This window comes from Dendropsophus ebraccatus, chromosome 1 (assembly GCF_027789765.1).
Source record: "Dendropsophus ebraccatus isolate aDenEbr1 chromosome 1, aDenEbr1.pat, whole genome shotgun sequence".
Taxonomy (NCBI): domain Eukaryota; kingdom Metazoa; phylum Chordata; class Amphibia; order Anura; family Hylidae; genus Dendropsophus; species Dendropsophus ebraccatus.
Window position 1 is genome coordinate 200,217,001 of NC_091454.1, and position 21,592 is coordinate 200,238,592.

At 40.0% G+C, this 21,592-nt stretch overlaps 3 protein-coding genes and 1 pseudogene across 3 annotated transcripts; all 4 read right to left on the reverse strand.

Annotated features, from left to right (window-relative positions):
- Window positions 1-1,107: 1,107 nt before the first annotated feature.
- LOC138783859 (olfactory receptor 1F1-like) lies at window positions 1,108-2,037 on the reverse strand. Its single transcript, XM_069959130.1, has one exon. The coding sequence runs from the start codon at window positions 2,035-2,037 to the stop codon at window positions 1,108-1,110; it is 930 nt and encodes a 309-aa protein (XP_069815231.1).
- A 2,353-nt stretch (window positions 2,038-4,390) lies between these two features.
- Window positions 4,391-5,311, reverse strand: LOC138783867 (olfactory receptor 5AR1-like; annotated as a pseudogene).
- A 5,052-nt stretch (window positions 5,312-10,363) lies between these two features.
- On the reverse strand, window positions 10,364-11,281 carry LOC138783873 (olfactory receptor 5AR1-like). The gene has a single exon (XM_069959155.1). The coding sequence runs from the start codon at window positions 11,279-11,281 to the stop codon at window positions 10,364-10,366; it is 918 nt and encodes a 305-aa protein (XP_069815256.1).
- A 4,458-nt stretch (window positions 11,282-15,739) lies between these two features.
- On the reverse strand, window positions 15,740-16,663 carry LOC138783878 (olfactory receptor 5AR1-like). The gene has a single exon (XM_069959168.1). The coding sequence runs from the start codon at window positions 16,661-16,663 to the stop codon at window positions 15,740-15,742; it is 924 nt and encodes a 307-aa protein (XP_069815269.1).
- Between the last annotated feature and the right edge of the window lie 4,929 nt (window positions 16,664-21,592).

The window sequence follows — 21,592 nt, forward strand, 5'->3', positions numbered from 1 at the left end:
TGATCGCCCCGGCGCAGGGGGGGTGGCGATCGACCCGGTGCAGGGGGCTGCGAATGAGCGGGGGTTCGGGCTGCGAGCCGGGGGGCCGGGCTGCGAGCGGCCGGACTTTCGCGCGACGACTGTTTACACGGAATGATCAGCGAATTTTTTGCGAACGACGATTTAAGAACAAGATAAAAGATTAAAATGAACGATTTCTCGCTTGTTGTTTGATCGCTGCGTTTACACGTACGATTATCATTCGAATTCAATCGTTATCGTGCAAATTCGAACGATAATCATTTCGTGTAAACCCAGCATTAGTCCCAGCTAAACCTGGTATATGAGAGACACTACATTGGACACTACTATATTGGGGGACTGGCCGTCTATTGCCAAAAACCCATAAAAAACCTTAATCTGCTGTTGCATGTATAGATATCTGGGTAATAGCAGATGTGTGGCTGACGACTGATGACAGCAAAGGGCTGCATGAGCAATTCAGCAATCATTTCTATGACCTTCCCAACCTGTTTCTTGAGCTCTGTTCAGGCTCTGCAAAGAAATGCCATTCTACAAGGTCTGGGTCATCTAGTTAGGCTCTTATTGATTCTTTATTTTACCAGGCTGTTGCACACTGTTGGATGGTAGTAATCTATTGGCTGATAAGTATGCAACGAGCAAGTCACACTGTGGTCTATCACCACATTTCGCTATGAGTTATTGTAAAGCAGAATTTTTTTTTGAGTCTGTTTATGTACCCCAGTAATAGCCCAAAGTGATGAGGTCAGGGGTCAGGGGTTATCAGAGCAGTGAAGCAAAGATATCCTTGTCTTATGCTTTTTAACCCTTTTTTGTGTTGTAGCATGTAAGGGAACCTTGGGTCACTTACACACTGCAGTACATATTAAGTTAAGCAGAAGGATGCAGGGTAGCTCTTACCTTTCCTGTGCATCCCCGTATCTGATTGAAATTACAGTAAAGGCTTGTTTGTTTGCTCAGTCTGGGGCAATTTTATTGGGGTTATTTTTTTTTTACTTTTTCATAGGTTTTTATTCAATTCTGTTGCAAACCTAGTAATACTTTTCATAACCAAAAATAAATGTATTTTTATTCATTCATACAATGTCATTTATGCACAACATTTCTGATGATTTTCCTACGCGCCTCCTTAACCTCTCTATTCCTGAAACTGTACACCACAGGATTTAATAGAGGAATAATGTAGACGTACAGAACTGTCAGTACCTTCCCTTCACTTAGGGACACAGTTGATTTTGGCCTAAAGTACAAATCAAATAATAAAATATAGAACATGCTGACCATACTGAGGTGAGAGGCACAGGTAGAGAAGGCCTTGTATTTCCCTTCTCTGGAACGGATCTTCAGAATAGTAGTGATGATATAACAGTAAGAGACTAGTATGCAAATAAAAGACGTTGTTACACATAGAAGACCATGGACAAGGATTGCGTTCTGTATATATGAAGCATTACCTATCGCTAATGTTTCTAAAGCTTTGATGTCGCAATAGAAATGATTAAGTATATTAAAGGCTCGATAGGTAACCATGGCGGTGGAAACTGTTGGAGTTAATGACCCCAACATCCCGCCAATCCAGGTCCCAGCAGCAGCCATTATACACAGTCTCCGATTCATAATCATTGTATAATGTAAAGGTTTACAGATGGCCACGTACCGGTCATAAGCCATCACAGTAAGAAGGAAATATTCAGTGTTCCAAAATACAACAAAAAAGGAAAGTTGAACCATACACTGTGAGAAGGACATAATTCCATTGTTAGTGACAGAAATTTGGATCAACTTTGGACATGTCACGGATGTGTAGACGATGTCAAGAGATGACAGGTTATGTAGGAAGAAATACATGGGAGTGTTTAATAAGGAGCTGGAACTTATCAGTACAATAAGCACCAGATTCCCAAGTACTGTCAATATATAGACCAGGAGGAAAAACAAAAAGAGAGGAAACTGACCATTTGGAATATTAGAGAACCCAACAATGAAGAATTCCACCGTAATATTCTCATGATGCATTTCAACAATCACCAAAATATTACCGCAAAAATATGAAAAAAAAAGCGAGGAAAAACGAAATGTGCTATAAAAGTAATAATTGTCTCAGATAATAAAACAATGAACTATAGAAAGTAATATCTTTGGTGGTAATCCCTTACTTGAAAAGACATATGACTTCTTTTAAAGGCATGGCATAGTTTTAGGAGGTTTTATAGAAGGACAACGTTGGGCAGCCATCTGATCCCACTGATTGTATGAGTTGGATTACCTACCTAGGCTATAATGAAGCTTGACTTCAGCTATCAGTAGGGTTAGCCAGTTGGGAGGTGGGCTTTACCTGGCTATAACTCATGATCACAGTGGGTCTCAGAACTGAGGCCTGGAGGGATCTAAACTGTCTGGGCACAATGTCAAAGGTTTATATAAATTACAGTATTGCTACAATGTCATAAAAAACTTAAAATGCACTTAAAGGGAAACTCTCAGGTACCTCAACCCCTGTAAGTAAAGTGTGTGGAACAGTGTATTGTGCCCCGCATGAGACATGTCTCTGTTTAACACTGCCTACATCTGTGTGTTATCCTTATGAGTGAGAGGGTGTTGGGAACAGTCTGTCAGTACTGATAATTTCGTGGTAAAAAGCATAAGGGATGCAACAAGTCAGGAATCCACTCCTCGTATGACCATATGTGACCTGTTTTGGTATACAGTTGTAATATGAAAGCTTTAAATTGATTAATCCAGATTTCCAGACTCTTCAGCCAATACAATGCAATACCATACATATACAGACGCAGATATGGTGCTATTTCTGGAAAAAGTTGATCTTATTTTATAGTCTTGGTTAGTACCATAGAGGACATAAATGTAGCTTATTGGTTGTGGCTTCAATAAAGAAGGTCCTGATCACTTACTGCATTTTCTCTCCATTCACTTTCCAAACCTCTACACTGGAAACCTACATTTGGATGAGATTATTTAACAAGTGATGGAAAACCCAGAATGGTATCGGGTGTAAGATGCTTCAGTGTATTTATTGCCAGTGTTTTCCCTATGGGTGACCCTCATCATTCCCCTCGGATAATCAGTAGGAACCCTTTCAGTAATTCCCAATTAAAGCCAGTTATATGTATGATATAGTTAAGCAATAAAGCATTCTAATAAATTATTATTTCTATTTTTATTATCAAAAGTAATGAGCAAATCTTGCCCTGAAAAAGATTGTCCTGGAAACTGAAAAGCAATGTTTTTTATGCAAAGTCGTAAAAAAATCATTACATTTTTGGGACAACTTTAAAGAGGCACTGTAGGAATGTTATTATTTTCTTTTTACCAAATCAACAGTAGTTGTGCAATATACTATAGAATACATAATATAATATCCGCAGTGCGGATTCTGTTTGAAATTCCTTGCTTAATCCATAGTGTGAACATATCCTTACTTTGATTTGCTTATTTACTCACCTGCCCCTCCTGTGTCTGATCAGTTTCTCTGGCCACTTTGGAGTTAACCTTGTTTTGTTGATTCTGTGACTGGCAGGTCTTCCTGCCAGTCAGTGTGTTTGGTTATCAGGTGTCTGTGGTTGGAGATCAGGGGACCGGTCCAATCACGTTCTGGACTAGACCCCTGACCCCCTATAAAAAAAATCCCCTATGTGTTAACCCCTCGCTGGCTATTGACTCTTGGTCCTTCCTAGCAAGCTACAGTAGCTCCCTCTGTGTTTACTTTCTGGCTTTTCTGACCCCTTGCCTCTGCTCTCTTAGGGTGGGTTTAGACTACAGAATTCTCATGGATAAACTCCGTGGAATTCCGTTGCCTGTACGCGCTCACGGCCGTGCACCTTTCCCCTGGCTCCATAGACACCGTTCTATGGGCCAGTTGATTCCGCATTCCGTCGAAAGAATTTACATGTCAGTTCTTCCGGCGGAATGCAGAATCAACTGGCCCATAGAATGGTGTCTATGGAGCCAGGGGAAAGGTGCACGGCCGTGAGCGCGTACAGGCAACGGAATTCTGCGGAGTTTATCCATGAGAATTCCGCAGTCTGAAACCACCCTTACTATTCTTGCCTTCCACCGGCCCAGACAATTTTCTACGTGACCTGACTACCCGTTTGCCTTAGATTTTGTAACTCTGCTATCCTCTGGCTTTGACCTGGCTTCCTGACCCTCCATTATAGTGTGTGTCTGTCTTGTCTGCGTTTTGTCTTGTCTGTGTCTTCTCCATCTCTTCCCTGACTAAGTGCTACCACTATTCATAACATATAAACTTTTAAATCACCATTGTGGGTAACATATGACTTTCTTAATCTTATGACTTAATAATCACAAATAAATTAAGATAAAATAATTTTATTCATATTTTTATTCCTCATTTTCTAAGGATTTTCCTACAGGCCTCCTTGACCTCTCTATTTCGGAAACTATAAACCACAGGATTTAATAGAGGAATAATGTAGACAAAGAGAACTGTTAGCACCTTCCCTTCACTTAGAGACACAGTTGATTTAGGCCTAAAGTACAAATCAAATAATAAAATATAGAACATGCTGACCATACTGAGGTGAGAGGCACAGGTAGAGAAGGCCTTGTATTTCCCCTCTCTGGAACGAATCTTCAGAATAGAGGTGATGATATAACAGTAAGAGACTAGTATGCAAATAAAAGAGGTTGTTACACATAGAAGACCATGGACTAGGATTGCGTTACGTATGTAGAAAGCATTACCTATCGCTACAGTTTCTAATGCTTTGATGTCGCAATAGAAATGATTGAGTATATTAAAGGCTCGATATGTAGCCATGGAGGTGGGAACTGTTGGAGTTATTGACCCCAACATCCCGCCAATCCAGGTCCCAGTAGCAGCCATTATACACAGTCTCCGGTTCATAATCATTGTATAATGTAAAGGTTTACAGATGGCCACGTACCGGTCATAAGCCATCACAGTAAGGAGGAAATATTCAGTGTTTCAAAAAGCATCAAAGAAGAAAAGCTGGACTATACACTGTGAAAAGGACATGATTCCATTATTGGTGACAAATATATGGATCAACTTTGGACATGTCACGGATGTGTAGACGATGTCGAGGGAAGACAGGTTACATAGGAAGAAATACATGGGGGTGTTTAATAAGGAGCTGGAACTTATCAGTACAGTAAGCATCAGATTCCCAAGTACTGTCAGTATATAGACCAGGAGGAAAAACAAAAAGAGAGGAAACTGACCATTTGGGATATCTGAAAAACCAACGATGAAGAATTCCACTGTATTATTGTGATGCATCGCCATAGTCACCACAATAGTATCGTAAAAACATGAAAAAAGATTATATAGGATGTGGAAGAGAAAGAAACAGAGGACACATGTAGTTACAGAAATGCACTGCTTAGGTAATAACCATTAAAAGGATTAAACCATGAAATATAAAAGGTCATTTTTATGGTGGTGTCTCTTGCATAATTAAGTGTTCCCATTTTATGGTTCAATGGATTTTTAGGATTCCCGGCAACTTAGAAGCTGAAAAGATATGGTACTGTTATTAGTTGCCATGGTTTAGTTTTGAATAGATTTTCCTAGAATACATTTTTTTCATGTATAGTAAATTGTAAGGCATACAGTGTCCAAATGCAACCTGAGCAATTACTGCATAAAGATTACCATCTCACACAGGGTCCCGGAAAAATAAAATACAGGCCCCCTCACCTGGTGCCCAAGAGAGAAACTCATCCTTGCACAGGTAAAGAGCAGTACAGGACATTTAGTATCACACTGTACTGTAGAGACTAAACAGCAAGTCAGTGCAGCCACTCCTCTAATACTGGGGTTTTACTAGTAAAATGGCAAATTTTATTGGTAGATTGGTAGATCCTGACTGTAACATTGTATGTTGAGTCTGGTCTCAAGTTAAGATGGCCCAGAAAGGAACATTGTATGTTGAAAATATTGTAGCTTGAGGCCATTGTAAGTTTAGGGATCACTGTATTATCAGCAGGAAAGAGCAACAATCATGGTAATACTAGGCTGTTGCTGTTTGGTTTGTACCTGGCTTGTTTAGGGGGGCACATGTTTATGTATTTTTAAAAATAAAATGTACCTGGGGCATCTTCTTATAGTAAGGGTATGTTCACACTGAGTAATATAGGCGGAATTCTGCAGCGAGGATCCCTCCTGCCTCAGTGTCACACAGTGCATCTGTGAGATTGCTTACGTGCCTTCGCTTCCATCGCTCTCCGCTCAAAGAATTGACATGTTAATTCTTTCAGCAGAGAGCGGCGAGAGTTGAATCGCGCGAGCCATCCCAAAGAGACCCTAAGCAGGCGGGATCCCCCCAACGGACTTCCGCCGATAATACTCAGTGTGAACATACTCTAAGCTGGGGATGAATAGAGCTGGGAAATCTACAGTACACTGCACTGTGCTAACTGCGTCGAGCTTTATACTGCGCAGCACATGAGATATACCTCACTCACGCACTATAACGATACATCATGTCAGCAGGACATGTATAACAGAGCTGTAAGTTGAACACACCCATGAGAGCAACAGGTTATTGGCAAAATTTTCCAATTATCTGTACCTGGACATATCTGGACGCAACAAGCCAGGAATCCACACCTCATACAACCAGATGGGAGTTCTTCACAAATATTATGGTACACAGTTATATTATTACATCTTTTAATGAATTTATTCAGATTTCTAAACTCTTCGATGGTAACTTAACCACACTGACATGAATAGAGTTTAATGGTTACACCATACACAGTACATATACAGACATGGTACTAAGTCTAGGAAAAAGCAGATCTCATTTTATAATCCTGGTCAATTCCTTTAATATGTCAACTATGTATAAGATGAAACTTTTTATTGGTCATGGTTTCAGTGAAAGAAAGTCTTGGTCACTTACTGCATTTCCTTTCCATTTCCAAGCATTCTTTACACATTGGTAACATATATTATATTAAGATCACAAGACATGCAACCTAAGTCTTTAATGGAAAACCCAGAATGGTATTGAAGCTATTGAGGTGTAAGATGCTTTAGTGTATTTATTGCCAGCATTTTCCCTATGGGTGACTCTTATCATTCCCTTTGGATTACAAATTGGAACCTTTTCAGTAATTCCCAGAAGAAACCAGCTATATGTATGATGGAATAAAGTAATAAAACCTTTCAGTAAAATACAATTTATTTAAATGAAGTAAATCTTTAGAAATTAGTTTAAAATTAGTCAAACTTGGCCGACAATTTTAATTCAGATGCCATTTTGGATTCAGAAATGCTTAATATGCTAAAGTTGTGTTTTACCCTTTGAGGTCCTCTAGGGCAGCCTCTAAACCAGTGCTTCTCAAACTGTGAGGCGGGCCTCACCAGTAAGGCACCCCCTGGTTGTTGTTGAGGCCCAGCTGGGGAGCCAGTTTTCACAAAATAACTAGGATTTAGACGGTCCTTTTGCTTTTGATTTTTTTTTACTTATTTTATTAGTATCTAACGCTTGGGAGATGGGTAGCCCTAGCATTGTTTTTAGCTTTTAAATGAACTTTCACCACATATGGTGAGGCTCAGGCACCCTCTTGGTCAGTCTAGTGAGGCCCCGGCATTGCCTTGGTCTGTTGGGTGAGGCTCCAGTAGAAGAAGTTTGAGAAGCACTGTTCTAAACCATTTTAGGCTTATCTATGCCAAGACAAGTGAGAAGACCCTTCTCCTCTGATTATGTAGTTTGGTGGGGTGGCCACCTCTAGGAAGAGTCCTACTTATTCTATTTAAGATTAATGGAGGCCATGTTTCTCTTGGGAACTTACAGTGCAGCAGATTTGGTTTTTTTTTAGCTTTCTTCAGATCTTTGTTTTTCACACAATCCTCTCTGAGTTCTACAGGCACTTATTTCCTCCTCATGGCTTGTCTTATTTTGTGTTCTGATATGCATTGTCAGCTGTATTATCTTAAATAGACAGGGCTGTGTCTTTCCAAATCATGTTGGATCAACTCAATTTACCACAGGAGATTCAATCAATGTGTAGAATTATCTCAAAGAGGATTTTCCTTTTTAATAAAATTGTAAACATTTCTAAAATTCACTTCCTGGCAGGGGACACTATATCATGAACCATCAAACGGAGTGCATGTTAATCTCAGATATACCCAAAACATGAACCTGGGACATCTGTGAGGAAGTCAATAGTTTGCTGACTAAACGTGTGGTGAAGGGTTAGGTGTCTGGACAGCTGTTACTTCCACCTTAGCTACATGGTTATACTTTTTCTCTAAGCATATTAATATTGATTCTTTTAATTTATCCTTTTGATTTGTTTTATTCTTTTTTCATCTATTTGCTAGATGTGTTCTTACATTTGTCTAGATAGGACACATTTTAGCACATGCTATTGAGGTATCCAATAAATATTGTTTTGGGGCTAAGGAAGGAGGCCATATTTGATGACTATGTAGTAGTGTTCCTGGCATAGGAGAGTTAAATACTTGGGTTTCTCCTCGTCTTGCTTTATCTGTATACAGCTTTTAAACTTTGTGGGTCTTAAAGATTGTTTTTTATTCATACATTAAATTGGGATGTGCATGATTTTTCATCTCAGGCTTCTTTCTTTTTTGTTGTGGGAAAAAGATAACACATTTCTGAAATATCATAGTAACAAGTTTTGGTTGGTCCAGGGTAAGACAATTGCTAAAATGAATGGGAACTGTGCTCATTATTTCTCATTGTTATTGCACGTCTTGCCTTGTGGAGGGAGTGGCGCAAGCAGTTCATGAAATTATAAAAAATGTCTATGAAACTATCTGTACAATGCATATTCATCTTTCCAAGGACAGTGGAGCAGTGCCAAATGGGAATGAGCTGGGTCCTTCTTTGTTTTAATGATCAATGAGGGGTCTCAACTATAGGGCGGGGGTCTTAGCTCAGTATAGCATGTCAAAAATTTGTTAGGATTTCTTAGGATTGTTAGGATAAAAGGATAGTTACCCTGCAAAATATCTATCCAGGGGGCAGAAAAGGTCAGAAAAGGCGCTCTGCTTCCTTTTTCTGACCGTCTGTACTGATAACTGTCCAATAGCTGCCTGATATTGCCAAGACATCAGTAACATCAGACATTGTTGACATCACCCATCCCCCTTTTACCTGCGGAAGTTATCAGCAGAGATGGTCAGGGGTCAAAAGTGGAGCACTGGATGGCAGAAGAGTTAGGAACTTTTCTGCTTTCTGGATAACCTCTTTAACTTCATTGTGGGATTTGTTTTAAATTACCATTGCGGGTTTACATATGTCTTACTTTTTTCACTTTGTTGCAGATCCAGTAATGACTATATATATATATATATATATATATATATATATATATATATATGCAAAAAATGGGTCCATGGGGCCTCATTTGTGAGTCTCAAAACACGGGAATAGCCAGATATCCTCCCAGGGGAGATCACCAAACCACACTGATAGCCCCTTAAGTCCCACTCTGTTGTGAGTATTGGAACATAAATAGGGAAATATGAGGGTGGCTCCTTATACGTCAAAGTCTAACTCTGTTGCGAGAATTGCAACATGACAAGGGTTTACCAAAGCCAGGCATCCATCCACAGACAGCTGTTTTGGGGTATTTGCCCCTCATCAGGGTGTAACTTAATGGCCTACGTGTCAGGGTGGTTTGGTGATCTCCCCACTAGGAGGCACCCCTTGGCAACAGGCTTTCCTTCCCTGGGGGGATATCTGGCTATTCCCTTGTTTTGAGGCTCGCATCTGAGGCTCCATGGACATCTTTTTCGCATATTTAAATTTATAGGGGGCAATGTATCAAGGGAGACTCTTGAGTGAGTACTTCACTGGATTTTTTTCACTGATCTCCCTAAGCAGAGTAATTGCTGTGTTTTTTTGGTCTACTTTACATTGCCTCGGTTAGCCAGAATCCTACTCCACACTGATGAGGGGCAAATACCCCCAAACAGCTGTGCATGCCTGGCTTTGGTAAATCCTTGTCATGTTGTAATACTTGCAACAGAGTTAGGCTTTGACGCAAAAAAAGGCCTCCCTGGTATTTCCCTATTTATGTTCCAATACTCACAACCGAGTGGGACTTAAGGGGCTACGTATCAGGGTGGTTTGGTGATCTCCCCACTTTGAGGCACCCCTTGGCAACAGGCTTTCCTTCTCTGGAGGGATATCTGGCTATTCCCATGTTTTGAGACTCACAACTGAGGCTCCACGGACCCTTCCTTGCATATTTAAATTTATAGGGGGCAATGTATCAATGGAGACTCTTGAGTTTTTTGTCCACTGATCTCCCTGAGCTCAGTGATTGCTGTGTTTTATATACATATTTATGCATACTATTTTCTAAGAATTTTCCTACAAGCCTCTTTAACCTCTCTATTTCTAAAACTATACACTACAGGATTTAATAGAGGAATAATGTAGACAAAGAGAACTGTCAGTACCTTCCCTTCACTTAATGACACTGTTGATTTTGGCCTAAGGTACAAATCAAATATTAAAATATAGAACATGCTGACCATACTGAGGTGAGAGGCACAGGTAGAGAAGGCCTTGTATTTCCCTTCTCTGGAACGAATCTTCAGAATAGTAGTGATGATATAACAGTAAGAAACTAGTATGAAAATAAAAGAGGTTGTTACACATAGAAGACCATGGACTATAACTGCATTCCGTATATAGAAAGAATTACCTATCGCTACAGTTTCTAATGCTTTGATGTCACAAAAGAAATGATTAAGTTTATTGGAGGCTCGATATGTAACCATGGCGGCAGGAACTGTTGGAGATACTGACCCCAACATCCCGCCAATCCAAGTCCCGGCAGCAGTGATTATACACAGTCTCTGATTCATAATCATTGTATAATGTAGAGGTTTACAGATGGCCACGTACCGGTCATAAGCCATCACTGTAAGAAGGAAATATTCAGTGTTCCAAAATGCATCAACGAAGAAAAGCTGAACCATACATTGTGAAAAGGACATGATTCCATTATTGGTGACAAATATTTGAATCAACTTTGGACATGTCACGGATGTGTAGACGATGTCAAGAGACGACAGGTTACATAGGAAGAAATACATGGGGGTGTTCAATAAGGAGCTGGAACTTATCAGTACAGTAAGCATCAGATTCCCAAGTACTGTCAGTATATAGACCAGGAGGAAAAACAAAAAGAGAGGAAACTGACCATTCGGGATGTCTGAAAACCCAACGATGAAGAATTCTACTGTGTCATTCTGATGATGCATTACAACAATCACAAAATAATACCGCCAAAATATGAAAAAAGATTATATAGGATGTAGATGAGAAAGAAACCTAGAACAAATGTGATTTCAGAAATACACTGATGAAGTAATAACCATTAAAATGATAGAACCATGAAATATATAAGGTCATTTTTTATGGTGGTGTCTCAAAATTAAGTGTCCCCATTCTAGGGTTCAGTGGAACTTTGGTATTCCTTGAAACTTAGTACCTGAAAATATAGGTTTCCTTTTTTATTAGGCACAGCATAGTGTCGGCTAGGCTTCCACAGAATGACCAGAAAAGGCTGTCACTGCCTACTTGCCTCGCGACAGCCCTAGGTAACTGTGGGCAACTAAGTCCGAGGTGTAAAACACAGAACAAAGACGAGACAGACAAAACACCAAGGGATGATGTACAGGCCTTGGTCAAACCTAACAGACAGTGTGGTACATAACCAGAATACAAAAGAGGTACAAGAGCCGAGATAAGAAAAAAACAGGTAAAAAGATACAGATATATAGATACAGGGTACGCTTAGCTAGCTGAGTTAGCAAAGTACTGGAGTACTGAACAAAGAAACTAAGATGTTTTAATTTACTCTTAAGAGGTGGGTACCGGGAAAAGCGTAGTCAAAAAAAGGCTGGGAAAGACAAAAAAAGGTTCTTTCTATACTGGTAATACTAGGCTGCTACTGTTTGGTTTGTGCCTGGCTGGTTATGGGGGGCATCCAAAGTAATCTACAGTACAAAGTACTATGCAAACTACAAGAAGCTTTATACTGTGCAGCGCATGAGACATGCCTCACTAGCACACTACAAAAGCAACATATCATCCCAGCGTAACATGTATAACACAGGCTTCAGCTATATGTTAAGTACACCCTTTTAAGCGACAAGTTATAGGGAACATTTTCCAAATAATTATCAATTCTGCTCCCTTCAATACAATTGCAAACAATGTTAGGATGCAGCACGGCAGGAATTCACATCACATATAACTAGATGTGAGCCCTTGGTCCCATGAAGGTTTTGGTACACAGTTGTGCTATAAAATCTTTAAGTGGATTTACCCAGATTTGTAAACTCTTCTATTGGTGCTATTTCTGGAAAAAGAAGTTCTTATTTTATAATCCTGGCCATTTCCTTTCATGAATTTACTATATATAAGACAACATGATAACTTATTGGTCATGGTTTCAATATGATACGGTTTTGGTGACTTTCTGCATTTCCTTACCATTTCCTTTCCAAGCATTCTCTCCACATTGGAAACATATATTATAAGATCACAAGACATGCAACCCAAGTCTTTAACATGTGATGCAAAACCCAGAATATTATTAGGTATTAAAGCTGAGATGTAAGATGCTTTAGTGTATTTATTGCCAGTATTTTTCCTGTGTGGGTGACTCTTATTGTTCCCTTTGGAACCTTTTCAGTATTTCCCAGGAGAAACCCATTATGTGTATGATAGAATTAAGTAATAAAACCTACAATTGCTTATTTACATTTTCACTACGAGTTTCAAATCGGTCAGATTTGGCCGACAAATTCTATTCAGATTTGGGTGCCATTTTGGTTTCGGAAATGTCTAATATGCTTTTGATGTTTGTGACCCTTTAAAGTCCTTTAGGGTGGACTCTAAACCATTGTAGGCTTATTAATGCCAAGACAGGAGAGAAGACCCTTCTCCCCTATTTACATAATTTGATGGGGTGGCCACCTCTAGGAAGTGGCATGCTAATGTTGCCCAGGGTAAGTTTGACTGTTACTGTGAAAGATTAATTAATGACCTCTGTCTGGCAGTTAGAGAATATCAGTAATGCCAGCACACAACATTGGGAGCTGTCCAGCAGTGAGGGAGTTAAAGGGGTTTGCCACTTTACAGTAAAATTGTTCAGTATACAGTATTAGTAAGTGAACTCACTGTATATACTGACAGCAGCTTCCTGTGTACCTCATAGAGCTAATATCAGGCTCTACTCTGAGGTGTTTCTGTCCATAAGATGGCCGACATGGAGGAGCATGTGACCATGCCCCCCCCCCCCCCCAGTGTCCACCACTAAGCCTGTATATGCCTAGGGGTGGAGCATGGTCAGATGCTCCTCCATGTCAGCCATCTTATGGACAAAAACACCACCGAGCAGGGAAGCACAGCTTGCAGGAGGGGAGTCTGAGTTTAGCATACAGTATGTGTACAAGGTAACACAGGGAGCTGCTGCCAATAAGTGCAGTGAGTGGGAAGCCGAGGGTTTACAGGATAGGACTGATAAGACTCAGGTACCTGTAAACAAATCTCCTCATATGAAGAAGCCAGACTGTGTGGGTGCTAGGAAGCATTTCATCATTGTTCTCACTGTTGTTTTATTGCTGATGAATTTTGAGAATTTGAGTTTTAATTTTGAGAATGTACCTGAAAAAATCTTGTTTAACTTCACTACAATGGAGCCTGCTTAACTTCATTAAGTGTGCTACAGAGAAGATACACTTAAGAGACCTCACACAGCACCCCCTTCAATTCACTTAGAATCTCAAAGAACAATACCCCTCGCTGCCATACCATAAGAGTGGAGTGTGGATAACACTTATTCCATTTAAGAATGATGGAGGCCACCTCGCTCATGGAAACTTTCACTGCAGCAGATAATTTTTTGTTGTAGCCTTCTCCAGATCTTTACCTCCTGCATCTGTTCCCTGACTATCCTTACTTGCCACCTGCCCTGGCCTTTTGCTACATGACCCGACTATCCGATTGCCCCTGATTTTGTACCTTTGCTGTCTTTTGGTTGTGACCTGGCTTCCTGACCCTCCTCTATTGTATGTGTCTGTCTTGTCTACATCCAGTGTATCACCGCATTTAAGTTAGGAACTGTCGCCTAGTTGTCCACAGCTGCATTGACAAGTAGGCAGGAACAGTGGGCGGGTTCAAGTACAGGGACCACTGTCGTCTCTTCCCTGACTGAGTGTACCACCAGTTTTTAACAGAAGATTAAGAGAAATGGGAGACCCCAAGAGCAAAGGGTCCGTAGAGTTATGTGTATGTGAAATTTTAATTTTTTGTTTTTAATAAAATTGTTCAAAAATTTAGTTTTTACATTCTGGTAGAGCACACTATATCATGAAACATCAAAGGGGGTGCATGTTGATCTCAGATAGACTATATATCCAAAACATGAGATACCTTGAGAAAGTCAACTGTTAGTTGATGAAATGCACGGGGAAGGGTTAGGGGTCGGGACAGATCTTACTTCTACCTCAGCAGCATGGTAATATATTTACACCAGGCATGTTGCTATTAAGCTGTTGATTAATCCTTTTGATGTGCTTTATCATATGTTCATCGATTTGCTAGATGTGTTTTACATTTCTTAGTAAATTTAAGCACATGCTATTGAGATACACATTGGATATTGTACTGGTGATTTTTAAGGAGGTCATATGTAATGGCTTTGCAGTAGTGTTCCAACATGGGTGACATACCCAGGTTTATCTGTATACAACTTTTTAACTTAGTGGGTCTTAAAAAAATAGTTTTTATTGATACACTATATTGGGAGGTGTGTGTTTTCTTCTCAGGCTGGGTAAAAGGTAACAAACTTCAGAAATGTCATAGTAATATGTTATACATCTTGGTTGTTGGAGGCTCAGACCCTCAACAATCCCTTAAATGAATGGACACAAGCTGAACACTGTGCTCATTATCTCCCATTGTTATTGCCTGGCTCTCCTCGGGGAGTGGAGCAAGCCGTTCATGAACATATAATAAGTCTATGAAACTATGCATGTTCAACTCTCCAAGGACAGTGGAGTTGTGTCAAATGAGAAATGGGGAATGAGCTGAATCCTTCTACCTCTTTGTTTTGGCGATCAGTGGGGGTCTCTGCTATGGGGAAGGTCTCAGCTAAACTCATCTATGCCATGTCAGAAATTTGGTAAAGGGATAGGTACCCTTTAAAAGGATTATCAGGAGAGCTGAAAAGATTCTACCTCTTCTGCTCTTCATTTCCTCTCTCTGACCACCTCTGCTGATAACTTCTTCAGATGAAAAGTGGGGCAGGAGCAGGATGTGGGCATTATGGGCATTGCCTGCATGCAATGCCCAATAGCAGCCTGATGTCTCTGCTACATCTGTAACACATAGCTATTGCTTATTGCCTGCAACATACTCCCCCCCCCCCCCCCCCTCATCTGCAAAAGTTATTACCAGAGATGACCAGAGGGATGAAATGATGCACCGGAGAGCAGAAGAGGTAGGACCTTTTCTGCTCTTCAGATAATCCCTCCAACTTCATTTTGTGGTTTGTTTTAAATTACCATCGGGGGTTTACATATAACTCTTTATTCGATTTTGTTGCAAATCCGGTAATGAAAATTTTTATAATCACAGATGAATTCTTTTTTATTTGTTAAACTATGTATTGTATTTATAAACATGTATTTAGATTGTATTCATACACATTATTTTCTAAGGATTTTCCTACACGCCTCCTTGACCTCTCTATTCCTGAAACTATAAACCACAGGATTTAATAGAGGAATAATGTAGACAAAGAGAACTGTTAGGACCTTCCCTTCACTTAGGGACACAGTTGATTTAGGCCTAAAGTACAAATCAAATAATAAAATATAGAACATGCTGACCATACTGAGGTGAGAGGCACAGGTAGAGAAGGCCTTGTATTTCCCCTCTCTGGTACGAATCTTCAGAATAGAGGTGATGATATAACAGTAAGAGACTAGTATGCAAATAAAAGAGGTTGTTACACATAGAAGACCATGGACTAGGATTCCGTTACGTATATAGAAAGCATTACCTATCGCTAATGTTTCTAATGCTTTGATGTCACAAAAGAAATGATTGAGTATATTGAAGGCTCGATAGGTAACCATGGCGGTGGGAACTGTTGGAGTTATTGACCCCAACATCCCGCCAATCCAGGTCCCGGCAGCGGCGATTATACAAAGTCTCCGATTCATAATCATTGTATAATGTAGAGGTTTACAGATGGCCACGTACCGGTCATAAGCCATCACAGTAAGGAGGAAATATTCAGTGTTCCAAAATGCATTAAAAAAGAAAAGTTGAACTATACACTGTGAGAAGGACATAATTCCATTGTTAGTGAGAAAAATATGGATCAACTTTGGACATGTCACGGATGTGTAGACGATGTCGAGAGATGACAGGTTACATAGGAAGAAATACATGGGGTTGTTTGTTAAAGAGCTGGAACTTATCAGTACAGTAAGCATCAGATTCCCAAGTACTGTCAGTATATAGACCAGGAGGAAAAACAAAAAGAGAGGAAACTGACCATTTGGGATATCTGAAAACCCAACGATGAAGAATTTCACGGTATCATTCTGAAGATGCATCGCCATATTCGACAAAATAGTACCTCAAAAACCTGAAAAAAGATTATATAGGATGTGAGTGAGAAAGAAACAGAGGACCAATGTGATTATAGAAATAACTATTAAAATGATAAAACCATGAAAGCAATAATAATGTGAGATAATTCTTTATGGTCGCATTCTAGGATCCATTGATACTTTGGGATTCCTTGTAACCTAGTACTTTAAAACCAGTGTTACTTTTTCTAGTAGGCATTGCATAGTTTATAGAAGTTTTTTTTATTTATTTATGGCAATTCGGAGCTTAGCATTTGAGCCTTAGGGTATGTGCACACTGAGGAATATGCACAGAATTTCGAGCAGATTCCATATGAATATTCCACCTGTAAAAAACAAACATTTTACTATTGTGTTGAATGGGCTTTCCGCTCATTTGTTCACATGGCGGAATTTCCACTGTGAAATTCTGCTTGAATTTCGTATTCTGCTCAACCTCTGCTCCGATTCTGCCAGAGATGAATAGATAAGGAATTTCACACAGGAAACTTTCCTCTTCAATTCCTCGCTTAATACTTTCCTATTCCTCAGTATGAACATACCCTCACAACACAGCCTGAGCAATCTCTGCATGAAGGATAATTTCTAGAGATGTGCGAACCTCGAGCATGCTGGAGTCCATCCGAACCTGAACGTTCGGCATTTGATTAGCGGTGGCTGCTGAACTTGGAGAAAGCCCTAAGGCTATGTGAAAAACATGGATATAGTCATTGGCTGTATCCATGTTTTCCAGACAACCTGAGAGCTTTATCCAAGTTTACCAGCCACCGCTAATCAAATGCTGAATGTTCGGGTTCGGATGGACTCGAACCCGAACCCGGTTCGCTCATCTCTAATAATTTCCTTTTTAGCAAACTGGATGGAAGAGGTTTAGAGCTGCCTGTTCCTTTGTTCTCTATGGGGAGGGGTAAGCCACAGGCAGAGAGCTCTGACTGCAGCTTAGGTCTTACAGAAAAAAGGGATCAGATGGTAATTTTCCATCATAAATCATCTGTCGGTGGCGGTACATTACATATTGACAAACGAAAATGTCATGAGTAGCGGGTTACAGTCAGTGAAAGTATAGGGTGTTTGGGGACCATTAGACTGTCATCTGGGCAATCTCCATCATTCTGCTCTAAACAGAGAATCTGCTTAGGCTTAACCATGCTGAGAACTTAGCTGTAATCCCCTTTGTCTCCTTCTGAGCCTATCTTATTTTCCAGGGAATACATGTACGCCATCCAGCATGAATATGATGCACCAGGAGCGGGAAGAGGTTAAGAAGCTGATGTGTTCCTGCATAAACATTTTACTTGAAAGAACACATACCTTTACATATTAACGTATGCACATAGCCTGTAGTCTTCTTTTTGACTTTTTGGAAAACATTTTGTTAAAGACATCTATTCTAAATAAACATATTTTATGTCTGGTAAGTTTCCTTAATTTTGAATGGCATTCACTGAATCTCTATCAGATCTACACTGCGCAATGTAAGATAGTTAAGTCCTTATCATTAAACAAGGGACATTTACCCCTACAGATGTAGCCTGTGGCAACTTCTAAGTTGCTTTTGACAGATGTCTATATTGCTTTACGTAACATCCATAACACAGTAAAAGCAGGGCGCAATAAGCTAGGGATGCTTGTGCTTGATTGACATGCATTACTAAGCTGGGGCTCAGTGCTATCACTAACCTCTCCTAGTGACTTTTGGAATTCCTTGTAGCCTAGATGCTTTAGTGGTTAGAGCTGGGTACCAAAAATCCTGGACCATCAAAAATTATGGTCTGGGATGGAAGCAGTAGCAGGCTGGTATTATCAGGCTGGGAATTGCAAAGAAAAAGTTCTTGGTACTACTAGGCTGCTTCTGTTTGGTTTATACCTGGCTTGTTATGGGGTATGCATTTGTAAAAAAATGCACCTGAGGAATCATCTCATAGTAAGCTAGGGATGAATAAAGCAAGGTAATCTACATTACACAGCACTCTACAAACTGCATAGAGCCACTGTATATACTGTGCAGCGCATGAGAATTGCCTTATTAGTCCACTACAATAGCAAAATGACATTCTATGGCATCTGAAAATTTCTTCAGGTAAGATGGCAACAATGTTAGTGGTAAAACGCACAGGGGATGCAGCAATCCAGGAATCTTGGTCTCATAAATGTTTTGGTACACAGTTATACTATGAGACTTTTTACACATTAAGACCGGGTTCACACTATGTACGACACTGGTCATTCTGTCACCCGGCCGTGTCACAGAACTGCTAATGATAGTAAAGTTTATTACAGTCAGTAAATTTTACTACAGTCCCGGCCGGGATATACTTCACATGGATGCACCCGCATCCCAATTCACCATTGAATACAATGGAGAGTTCGGCAGGAGCTGCACTCTCCATTGTTTGACCTGTTAGGCTTGTGCAGCCACTATTCAATGAATAGCGGCCACACAAAAATGACATGTCAGTTTTTGATGCGGCCGCTAGGGATCCCGGCTGGAGCATATACTATGTGTATATGCTCCGGCCGGGATTCCATTCATTCAAATACAACATATGTTTTTTGTATAAATCACGGTCGTTGTTGCAAATTGCAACAAGGGCTGTGATTTAAGCAAAACATGCAATAAATCCTGTGCAGGTGAACCATATAAGATACCTGGCTCACTCAATTTTGACTTCCACTAGTCAAACGTACTCAACATGCGGTGTGAATAGGAGCCAATATGGATAACAGTTGTATCATAATAAAGTTAGATAGTAAAGCAGGAGACCAACTCACTGTTTGCTGTCTTTGTTTTTCTTTTATTTTCATTCATTGATATGTCCATAATAAGGCTGAGGAGGCTTTAGAGATATGCATACACGGAGCTGGCGTGGGTCCCGTCTGCTACGCGACGTTTCAAGAGCGTATCCCTCTTACTCATGCGAAACATACCTTGTGTGAACATGGCCTATTAGAGTTTCATATTGTACATTGTCCATATACAAACAGTGTGCTGTTTCTGGAAAAAAAAAATCTGACCATATTTTATAATCCTGGTCGATTCCTTTTTTACATCATCTATATATATATATGTAAGACAGCATGATACCTGCTTATTGACCATGGCTTCAATAAAAGAAGGTCTTTGTCACTTACTGCATTTCCTTTCCATTTACTTTCTAAGCATTCATTCCTTGTTTGAAACATATATTATAGTAAGATGCCAAGACATGCAACCCAAGTGATGAAAAACCCAGAATGTTATCAGGTAGTGAAGCTAAGGTGTAAGATACTGTATTTATTGCCAGTATTTTCCCTATGGCTGACCCTTATCATTCCCTTTGGATTACACATTGGAACCTTTTCACTAATTCCTACGAGAAACCTATTAGATGTATGATATAATAGATCCTTCTAATAAAATAAGATTTATTATATATATTATCACAGGTGATGAATACATCTTTTCAAATTATTTTTAAATTAGTCAGATGTAAAGTCTTAGAATTTAGATTCAGATGTCATTTTGGTTTGGCAAATGCCCAATATGCCTAAGTTGTGTATGACCTGTTGAGGTTCCCTCGGACAGTCTCCAAACCATTTTAGGCTTATTGATGCCAAGAGAGAATTAGCATTGTAAAGGTAAAGGTATGTATGCACTGTCAAATTATGTTGCTTTCATAACTAAATTTTTTTTTGCAGAAATCAATAGTCCAGGTGATTTTAAGAAACTTTTTAATAGGGTTTATTAGCCGAAAAATGCATTTTTATCATGAAAAAGCAGTTTGAAGCTCTCCCCCTGTCTTCATTGTTCTCCTATGGAGAGAGCTAAATAAAAGACCAAAACAGGACAACAAAGAGTTAATCTACAAATAACTCACCCCTTATCTCCTCTGACAGTCACCACTGACCTCTCTGAGCTCTGATTACAGCTTTCACCCAGCTCCATGCCTGTAATCCCTTTGTTCTCAGCCTTCTGCTGTCTGCTAACTCCCTCCTCCCTCCTCCCCCCTCCCCTCTCCCTTGAACAGACTGGGTACGTCTGATGCAACAAGTCACAATTTCCTGATTTTTTGCAGTGGGTGGAAAAGAGGAGGGGGGGGGGGGGACTGGAAAAGGCTTTTTAAATGCAGATAATGGCATATTTGGCTAATAAACCCAATTACAAAGTTTCTTAAAATCGCCTGGACTATTGATTTCTGCAAAAAAATAAATAAATACGACAGTGACTCTTTAAGAATGGTCCAAAAATGACCAGGTGTTTATACATGGATGGTAAACCGGAAGTATCAATGACTTCTTACCAAGCTATCTAAAAATAATCCCATTCAGGAAAGTAGCAACAAGTGGGGCTAATCAGGTAAAATACATATTGAATCATCCCTCATCCTGGAAACTAACAATTCCTTCCATTCTTGTCATTCTTTTTTCAGTCTCCTTCCCCCAGTAGTCCTGAGCTGCTGCTTTCTGCTGAAGACATAAAAAAACTGTGTGTGAGCTGTTAACTCTGTTCCCCCTCTTAACCCCCTTCTCCCCTTTCCCTTCCAAGACGCCTCTTGTGAACACATGTAAACAGCCTCCCTGGGTGGCTGTTTCTGCACTCTGTGATGCTGGGAGGGTTAATCACAGTGAGGTCACCAGCAACATGACCTGAGATTATCCCTCCCGGCGTAACAGTGTGCCAAAACAGCTGCCCAGGGACACTGTTTACACGTGTTTACATGAGGAAGGGTAGGAGGGGGTTAAGAGGGAAAACTGAGATAACAGCTCCCACACAGTTTTTCTGTCTTTAGCAGAAAGCAGCAGCTGAGAATTGGGGGAAGGAGACTATAAAAAGGTAATGACATGTATGGAACGAATTGTTGGAATACCCCTTTAACTACTTTTTAATTTTCATTCTTTCGTTATTTTTTTTTTACATTC